The 10604-nt window shown below is 38.8% G+C and overlaps 1 protein-coding gene across 1 annotated transcript; it reads left to right on the top strand.

Annotated features, from left to right (window-relative positions):
* The first annotated feature begins 1641 nt into the window (after positions 1-1641).
* On the top strand, positions 1642-2529 carry LOC110560621 (taste receptor type 2 member 107-like). Its single transcript, XM_021656611.1, has one exon. The coding sequence runs from the start codon at positions 1642-1644 to the stop codon at positions 2527-2529; it is 888 nt and encodes a 295-aa protein (XP_021512286.1).
* Positions 2530-10604: the final 8075 nt, after the last annotated feature.

Below are 10604 nucleotides of genomic sequence, written 5' to 3'. Positions count from 1 at the left end.
ATGTTGTGGGGGTTTTCCCCCACTTAATTTGCTATCTAGAAAATATTTTGTGATGTTTGGAGAAATCAGTTTGTAGTTTATATGAATACAAAATTATTGGGTTTTTGTTTTCTTGCAATTTTTGTCAATATCAGTTTACTTTTAATTTGACTTCTCCTTTTGCAGCAATGTTCAATTTTAGATAAAAAAATAGTTTTATTAAGACTAAGATTATAAAATGAAAATGTATGAAATAAATATTGATGATGATGATCCATACTCTCAATCCTTATTAACTGTACATATATTTCTCCTTTTCCTTTCCTCCCACCAGTCCCTTACATGTTCCTACTCGATCTCAAATTGATAGTTTTTATCTGAATATTATTGTGGCAAACGCATACATGGACTCTGTTTCATGTACAGTGTGCCTATGCTGGACTCTCTTTCACTGTGAGCTCCAGTAATCTATACCTATAAATCAGGCCAAGAGAAAGAGACGTCTTCTTTCCATTCATTCATTTGAAACTGAAGATGTGGTTGAAGGTGGTGCATGACCATGATCTCCGGAATCAGAGTACAGGGCAGAAGGGTCACAAATGCAAATCTATCCATACATACAAAGGGAAAGCCTGTCTCTAAAGCACACATACTCAGGCACATCAACCATGATTATAATAATGCAAATAGTATCTGTACTAAAGGCAGAGTTTGAAGATTAGTTGAGAAGATGAGTTATGAAATGTTTAACATGTTAGACACTCAATAAATGTCACTTTTAACTTTAGAATCATGTATCCATTTACTTGAGGTTTTCTGCTCCCTCAGTAGAAGACAAGCCTTATGGACCAGGAGGGCTTTATGGATCTATGAACTCAGCATCTTACCTCTCAGACCAGAGAAGAGCATACTGAAACACTGAAAGAAATATTTCTTGAATGTATAAAAGAAAGGATGTTGTCAAATTGAAGTATGGGAAATGAAGAGACTGTTCAAAATTCATCAGCACAATTTTTCTGCATGAAGGTCACAGAATTCAGTATGTAAATCACCACAGCTGCTCTGGGAAAACTCCCAGTTCTATAGTGAGCTTACATTTTACTGAAGTCAGTTTTTGAGTCAGATTTTGTGTGTGTGTCTTGGAGTTTGGATTCTTTCCAATTTCTGAAGTTGTTTTGCTATATAACCCAGGTCTCAAAGCCCTGTGTTCAAGTAATCTCAGCCTTCCAAGGTACTGGGACTAAAGGCATGTGGCATCATGCCTAGCTCACAATGATAGCTTCATAATAAAGAAGAGGCAGAGCAGTGCTGTTTTCCGTTGTCTGACAAGTGTGTCTAACACTCACACTCCACATTTGATTGCTAAATGCAAATAGTCTCAAGGGAACAAGTAAATTCCATGAAACAGGAACTTCCATTTGCTTATTAACAAACTTCAAACAAACACTAGCCTGCACACATTTTATAGACAAGCTAAATCTTCAAAATAAATAGAAGGAAGCCCCATAAAGTTGACTCCATCACATGACAATAGGCTTGAAGAACTTGTCTCTGTGTAAAGAAGATGCCATAACTCCTCCATCAAGAAGCAATATATATGGAACATTCTCCAGCAGAGAATCTATGATAGATGAACAGAGCAAGCTGAGGTGATTTGCAAAGATGCTGAATGCAGCAGAAGGCATCCTCCTTTGTGTTGTTGTTGGTGAGGCAGTGGTAGGCATTTTAGGGAATGCATTTATTGCACTTGTGAACTGCATGGACTATGCCAAGAACAAGAAGCTCTCCAAGTTTGGTTTCACTCTCATTGGCTTAGCAATTTCCAGAATTTGCGTCATATGGATAGTAATTTTACAGGGATATATACAATTATTCGTACCACACATCCTTACTACTGGCAACGTAACTGAATGTATTACTTACCTATGGGTACTTATCAGTCACTTAAATGTCTGGTTTGCTACCAACCTCAACATCCTCTACTTTCTAAAGATAGCGAATTTTTCCAACTCTGTGTTTCTCTGGCTAAAAAGGAGAATTAGTGCAATTTTTATCTTTCTGTCAGGATGCTTGCTTACCTCATGGTTAATATGTTTTCCACAAGTGGTGACGATAATTAAGAATTTTAAAATGAACTACACATCCTGGCTCCACCAGTCGAAAGATGACTTACTTATTAAGCAAAGTTTATCCAATCTGGGAGTGACTTTCTTCGCTGTGGTATCTCTGATTACCTGTCTCCTGTTGATCATTTTCCTGTGGAGACACATCAGGCGGATGCAGGCCGATGGCTCAGAATTCAGAGACCTCAACACGGAAGCTCATGTGAGAGCCTTGAAAGTTCTAGTATCTTTTATGATCCTCTTTATCTTACATTTTGTAGGCCTTACCCTAGAAGTACATTACTTTATTCTGCCATCAAACAAACTACTCTTCGTAACTGGTTTGACAGCCACATGCCTCTATCCCTGCGGTCACTCAATCATCCTAATACTAGGAAACAACCACCTGAAGCAAGCCTCTTTGAAGGCACTGCAGTGCCTAAAATGATGTGAGACAGAAAGAAATCTCAGCCACAAAATGGGCTTGTGGATGAGTAGATGCCATGTCTTCCATTTTAACTGTTCCCTGATGTTATTAAAACTTCCTGCACTGATAGACTCTCAAGGGCTCTACCATTCTGGTGGCATTTTATGTCCACGTACATCCTCACCTCACTTGGTGACTTGACTGTGCAAATTCTTTCCAAAAACTAACCAGATAACAGTTGGCCTGGAGACGAGTCCATATGAAGGCTTTTATGGTGAAAATAAATGTAAAAAAAAATTAATGTTGTTGTCAGTCTCTAACTTTCCCAGGATGAGTTAAGGAAAAAGAAAGTAAGACAAATGGTTATGATCATCTAGAAAGAACTAGGGACCAGAAGTTGATGCTTGTGTATTTTTGTGTATGTGTGTGTGTGTGTGTTTAAACAGATCTTATTGCTTTCATTATAAGTCCTAATGTTCTTTGCTAGTAGTATGTTTTGATATAAAAATAACCATAATAGAGGGTGTAGGTCTGTCAAAAGCTGCTAGGGAAACTGAGTCTAGCCAAGGGAGAACAGTAACTGTGTCCATAAGTCCAGAAAATCCACCTGAGATGAAGCGAAGCTATGAACCATTAGGAATTGTGTAAATATTCTGCTAACATAATAGACCCAAAGGAGTTAATATGGTCAATAACAAAAGAATTTAAAAAAAGGGTAGAATCTATCTGAAATGTGAAATTTCTACCTGTATCTTCTGGGAATAAAACTCCGGGCTTTGTATATGGTGATCATACCCTCTACCACTAACTTACAAGTTTTTAAGAAATGTTGATTTGATTTTTTTAAATGATTTTTAGAAATATTTTTTTCAATTTTTAGATTATAATTACATGTCTCTCTTCCCCTTTCTCCCTCCAAACCCTTTCCTCTTTCAAATTCGTGGCCTCTTTTTTCACTAGTTGTTGATATATCGGGTGTGTGTACATATATATACATATATATGTATATATAGATATATGTATATGTATACATATTTAGTATATATACTTTTATTTGTATAATCAATTGGTGTGCTCTCTTCTGCAGAATACTATTTCTCTTCCAACTCAGTATTCCTCATTTGCCTATAGTTCTTTGTATAAAGTTGAAGTTTTGTAAGATTCCCTCTATTCATTTTGACATACAATCACTCAAGTGAAGAAAACAACTCATAGAATGGGAGAAAATCTTTAGCAAGTACACATCAGGTAAAGGTTTAATATATAGACTATATTAAAAAAAACAAAAGTTAAATACACAAAACTAAATCCATCAATAAATTCACAAATTAAGTAAATGAATAATTCTTTTTTAAAAGAAATGCAGAACTGAAGACAGGAATGAAACTCTGGGTTCAGTTTCTGACACCCCGTAAGCTAAATGTAGTGGTACATGCCTATAATTCCCACAGTTGGGAGGCTAGAGATTCAAGGCCATTCATGGCTACATAGCAAGTTGAGGACAGTCTAGAATAGCAAAGATAAGCACTGAGTAAGCATTTTTAAAAGCATTCAATATCCTTAGGCATTGGAGACATATGAATTAAAACTTCTCTGCTATGCCATGTCACCCAGAAAGACTGTCAAGAAAACAAATAGTATCATGCTGCAAGGATGTAGGAAAGGAGCCATTATATACTGCAGTGAGGAATAAACTAGTACATCCCCTGTGAAAGTCAGTGGTGGTCCTCTAAGACAGAAAGCAAAATGCTCAATATGACACAGCTATGCCGTTATTGGGTGTACACCTGAGGGACCCTAAGTCAGCAGAGGCAAAGATATTTTTACATCTATGTTTATTTCTGTAGTAGTCACAACAGCAAAATAATGCATCCAACCTAAGCATCCAACAAGATATGGATAAATAAAGAAGACGCAGTACATACACAATGAAATTTTATTCATCACTAAAGAATAAGATCATGGCATATGTTGGAGGTCACTAAATTAAATGAAATAAGTCAGACTCAGAAAGACAAATACCATGTGTTTTCTCTCTCACAATGACTATAGATTTAAAAGTGTATGTGTGTGTGTGTGTGTGTGTGTGTAGAAAGGGGATAGAAAGAGGGGAGGGGTAGGTCTTAATAGAGTGTGGAGTCAGGAAATACAGAGGAGAGAGAAAAGAGGGATGGAAGAGAAAGAGGTAATGAACTGAAAGTAAAAATAGAATTTTGTGGTACTGAGAATAAGACCAGAAAGAGAGTAACAAGGAAGATTGAAGAAGGCAGAGGTGGAGGTTCCTCAAATGACTAAGGAGAATGACGTGTGTTTGAGATAGATGGATAGATAGATAGATAGATAGATAGATAGATAGATAGATAGATAGACAGAGATAAGAAAATGTCTCCATAAGATCTGGTTATAGACAAGACTCCTATAGGGCATTTTCTTAATTAGTGAAGGCCCAGCCCATCGTGGGTAGAGCCATTCCTGGGTTGGTGGTCCTGGGTTCTACAAGAAAGCATGTCAGTCAAGGCATGAGGGGTAAGCCAGTAAGCAGCACCCCACCATGGCCTCTGCATCAGCTCCTGCCTCCAGATTCTTGTCCTCACTGCTTTTGATGATGAACTGTGAGTGAATTAAACCCTTTCATCTCCAAGTTGATTTTGATCATAGTGTTTTGTTGCAGCAATACAAACTCTAAAACAGACAGACAGACAGGCAATAGACATACAGATATGTAGAGGGCACAACATCCTTGTGCACACAGATAAACACTAGGAAAAGGAGGAGAGTTAAATACATATGCTTATCTCTTCTAAGGAAGGAGATGTGTATCTGGGTTGCACCTAGAATGCTGTTTATAAAAGAGTGGTTGATGGACTCTAAAAAGGAGCTCACACAAAAATGACCCCTTAGAAAATAAGATTTGTTAAGAGTGATATACATTGTCAAATTATTGTATTATTAGGGGTCTTTTCTATCACCTACCCTAGTTCCCAAATAATGACACAGAGGCCTATTAGATTTGTTCAACAAGCTTTAAGCTCTTTAACTAGGCAGATATTCTTTTATTCTAACCCAGTTATGCTAGTCTGGTTACCTCCCAGCCATGAGCTCTTTTACTTGCCATCGCAGTCTTGCCTTGGCCTTCTGTTATAACTCTCTGTCCTCACAGCAAACTCTTCTTGGCAACTTCCTCTTCCTTCTCTTCCTTCTCTTCCTTCTCTTCCTTCTCTTCCTTCTCTTCCTTCTGTCTCTCTACCTGAGATTCCCAGACTAAGAACAGTGGTCCCTCCTCTGCCCAGTTATTGGCTAATTGGTTTCTTTATTAACCAACCAGAGATAACTAGGAAGTAATTTTTACACAACATTGAGACAGGAAATTCTTCATAAAAATGACAATGCCAACATCCAGACTACAACCAGGTCTTGCGGCACAGAAATCAGCATCCCAATACACAGCACACAAGACCAGCCCCCAACAACATATGACCATAGAATACATCATTAGGCCATGAGATGGGAAAGCATCACGAGGGACAGTACATCATGCCAAAGGCAGCATTACAGGATCATAAGGTGGAAGAGCATCATAAAAACATTAAGAAAGGTGTCTTAAGGTTAAATGGTAAAAGAGATATCTTCTGCACACAGCATTGCAGGGAAACCTGAAGAAAGGAGAGGGGAGAAAAAGAAGAAGAGAAGGAAGGAAGCAGGGAGAAAAAGAGGGAGGGAAGAAGGGAAGAGAATGAAAGAAGAGAGAACAAGAGCAGGTAAGTTAGACAACTAGAACAAGAGAAAGAGAATAAGAGAGTGGGAGTCTTGCTTCGGTAGCTCTTCCTAAGGTGCTTGGAGGAGTTTGCCACAGCTCCAAGCCAGTTTCAGGTCAGGCATCAAATGAGATAAAGAGCCACATTTGTTTGTAAGTACCTGTTGCATCTTTAAGAATTTGGGGAGAAAAGAAGCTGGGGGAAGGGGACTGCCAATTCTTTGTCTGGAGGGACAGGCCACACAGAGACACAAGTCTGATCTTAAAGCAAGAGGTCCATAATCTAATAGTATTCCTCAACTTATTTTTAATCAGGGCCTGGAGATGGTTTCAATTCAACTGCCTAATGAGTGTGCCCCTAGGGAAATACCTATCGCCTCAAATGCTGGGTCTACAGACACATGCCACTTCACCTGGCCTTCACCTGAGGATGCAAAGTCACATGGCCATGCCTGGCACAACAAGCATTTTAGTCACTGAGGAGTCTTGTCAATTTATTTTTATATTCTGGAATAGATCCTACAAATCCAGTCCTTGTCAGTTTATTTTTATATTCTGGAAGGTAAAAATAAATAAATAAATAAATAAATAAATAAATAAAATCCTTCAGACATCTGATTTGGCGTATTTCTTTTTTTACTTAAATTTTGGAAATTTTCACACATTAATACTGCATTTGTATTATTTCTACTGCTCCCTTCTCCAGCTCCTCTATGACCTTCTCTCTAACTTGTGACGTCTTCTTTAGTCATTGTCATATATACATATATGTATGTGTGTATGTATATGCAAGCACAGATACACACATATTTATATGTGTGTGTGTGTGTGTGTGCATACACACACATATAGAGTACTGAGTTCATTTAGTGTTGCTTATGTGTATTTGTCTATAGAACTGGCTGCTTGATCATCCCTAGAAAGTGATTTTCATCCCTAGAAAAGATTCTCTCTCTTTCAGCACCCAATAGTTACCTGTAACTCTTCATCTATGGGAAAGGTTTATGAGATTTTCTACATCCACATTAGCTTGTCGACTTGTGTTACCATTGTGTAGGTCTTGTTTCAGTGACTATATTTTTAGGGTTCTGCTGACTCAGCCCTTTTGACATATCTAAAGCATTCTCTCTTACAGTAGATATCCTGGTTCTTCTGCTCTTATATTGTTTATATCCACTTTCTGCTAAGTTCCCTGAGCCTTGTGTGTTGTAGCTATATTGACTGAGGCAGGCAACCCATAGTGGATTGATCCATGCATTTTGACCACTTGTGGTTTTCAGAAATGCTCTCTATCATCTGCAAAAATGAGCTTTTTGGATGACAAATGAGAGCTATACTTCCCTGCCATTGCCTAATGAGCCCATGAACAACGTGGCCATGACGGCAGGGAGAGTGGTCATGCAAGGACTCAAAATCATGGATTTCCTCTCATCAAGTCTGAGCTGACTGTAGCTGCTATTGAGTACCAAATGTGCCAGCAGCAAAAACCAACACTGAATCCCAATATGGCATCACTTTCTAGGGAGATCAGTCAATGGCATGACTGCACATTAACTACATTGGACCACTTCCTTTATCCTTGCTGGAATGGATATTGCAGGTATGTACATTATGCTTCTGCAAAAACCACCTTCCATAAGCTCACAGACTGCCTTGTATATCATCATAGAATTCTGTTCAGTATTGTTTTTGACTGGGAAACTTACTTCATAGTAGAAATAAAAAATAAAAAATAAATGAAACCTGCTGTCATGTTGATATAAATCCCTGGCTTTACCATGTCTCCTTCTATCCTGGAACAGCTGACTTTGATAAAAACAGCTGGCTTTGAAAGAAACTGTTACAGCAAACCTAGGTGGCCATAGCCTTGAAGGCTATTGATACTTATATATTTTTTTTTGTCTTATGCTGAGACTACCCTTAAGTATGAAGCAAAAATCACTCTAGATAACTCTATCAGCCAGGGCTTTCTGGCTCTACCTCATGAACAACTGCACCACTCACTGTTTCTCTTTCTCTATTTCCTTTTAAAATTAAGTCTCTCTTCTTTTTCCCTTTATAAACATGTGAATTAAAATATTTTGTTGTTAGTATTAAACTTCATTTACATGTGCTTTCTCAATGTATTTTAATCCCTCTTTTTCCAGGTGCTAAAATATCACATAGTTTTTACCTCTGTTTGTTTTAGGTAAAGTAAATACTTGTACAGTTACAGTTTACACTAATACTTTAAATCACTCCTTTCTCTTACCTTCAAAACAAAAACAAATAAAAAAGGAGAAAAATATAGATAACACCAGCAAATATACATATATGCTGGCTCTAAAATAAGCATAAAAGCTGTCAAATGAAAGTTACAAATGGACATGAAGTCTACAATCTCAAAAAGCCACAATCAAAATGTATACTCAGCCAGACAAGGTGGTTCATGCATATAGGCCCATAACTCAGGAGGCTGAAGCTGGAAAATTGTCTTGATTTCAAGGCCATCTTAAGCTACAGCTAGACCCTGTGACAATGCATACATATATCACACTTTCACTCACTCTTTGGGTGTGAGAAACACATACTAAAAGGTAAACACTATATTCCTTATTGACAACATTGACTGTAAAACTAAGATATGTAGAACAGATTGGCACAACTCTTACACACCTGGTTTGTTTATGGGTAATGGAGAAGCTATACAAATCATGATTTAAAGCAATTCTATTTAGAGGATCCAGCCTGTGTTTGTTAAAAAAAGAAATTATGAAAACTACACAGAAGTTATGCAAAGATCTAGTTTAAAACATGTAACTCATTCGATTCTGCTAAAGCCACAATGTATAAAGGTAAATCTAAAAAGGAAAAATTAGCACCAAAGCTGTAGCATTAACAGTATTGAACACAAGATTAAAAAGTAATGAAATCAAATCATGATGAAATACTAAAATGTCATAATTTGCAAACTCAACCTAAGCTGATACCCATTGCCAAGCATAATATACTAAGAATGCTGAGGCATATATAAACAATTATTTGACTAATACATAGGATTAGATTGTTGAATCACCTATAACAGGCTAAAACTATGCCTACACTTAGATTTTTTCATATAAGTACATGTTATTATAATAATTGATTATTATTATGGCACAATTTTAATTGTTGTATGAAAGTTTTTCAGAAAATAAAGGTACTCTGGACAGGAAAGTGGTTAGCCTAACTTCAGATCTCCATCTCTCCCTCTTCTCCTCCAAATCCAATCCCCCAATCTCATGACCAGCTCAGTGACAGACCACCTGCTATGGGCTACTTTCCTCTCTGCCCCCACCTCCAGTGGATCGCACAGATCTTCCTCTCCAAACTTCCTTTCCCCTGACTCATTTCAATATCCTAGCCCCCATGTCCAGCAGACACTCCTGGGAACCTGCCAGCCGCCTCCCACAGAAGCAAGTAGGCCAGGTAATCGGGGAGAGTAACTTCAGATCTTCATTTTCCCTTCTCTCCTCTAAGCCAACCCCACGGTCTCATCCTCAGCTCTGCAGCAGAGTAGCTGTCGTGTCCTCTTCTCACACTGCCCCCATTGCCAGCGGACTAAGAAGATCCTGGTGGAACGCCCTGCTTTCCTCCCACCTGTGGGCCCCCTCAACATCTTCCTTCCTAGTCCTCCCTATTCCTGGGAGCCTCCAATTCCTAGAAACATGTTATACCAGGAACCCTTAGTAACCAGACCTCGCAGGATCCCAGAGGAATTTCCTTTTCCTACCTTGCAACACACAGCCACAATACTCTTTTTTTATTTTTAAATTTATTCACTTTACATTGGATCGTAGCCCCCTCCCTCATCTTCCCCTGGCCCCACCCTTCTTTCCCCTTCCCCTAATCTTCAGAAAGGGGGAGTCCTCATCCTCTACCAACTGACCCCAGCCTATCAAGTCTCATCAGGACTGCATTCATCCTCTTCCTCTGTGGCCTTGGAAGGTCACCCCTCTAGGGGGAGGTGATCAAAGAGAGACAACAGAGCCCATGTCAGCAACAGATGCTGTTCCCCATACTAGGAGACCCTCTTGGAGACTGAGTTGCCTATCAGCTACATCTGAGCAGGGGGCCTAGGTCCTCTCCATGCACAGTCCTTGGTTGCTGTATCATTCTCTGCAGGCCCCCCTGGATCCATATTTGTTGGCTCTGTTGGTCTTCTTGTGGAGTTCCTGTCTTCTCTGAATCCTTCTATTTGCTCCCCCATGCACACACTCTTCCATAAGACTCCCTGTGCTCTGCCCAAAGTTTGGCAGTGATTGTCAGTGTCAGGTTTGATCCCCTGCTGGGTTAAGTCTTTTAGAGGACAACTTTGGTAAGC

Source organism: Meriones unguiculatus, chromosome 5 (genome assembly GCF_030254825.1).
Source record: "Meriones unguiculatus strain TT.TT164.6M chromosome 5, Bangor_MerUng_6.1, whole genome shotgun sequence".
NCBI classification, from domain to species: domain Eukaryota; kingdom Metazoa; phylum Chordata; class Mammalia; order Rodentia; family Muridae; genus Meriones; species Meriones unguiculatus.
The sequence above is the reverse complement of the archived record's forward strand: the minus strand, read 5'-3'. Positions and strand labels throughout refer to the sequence as shown.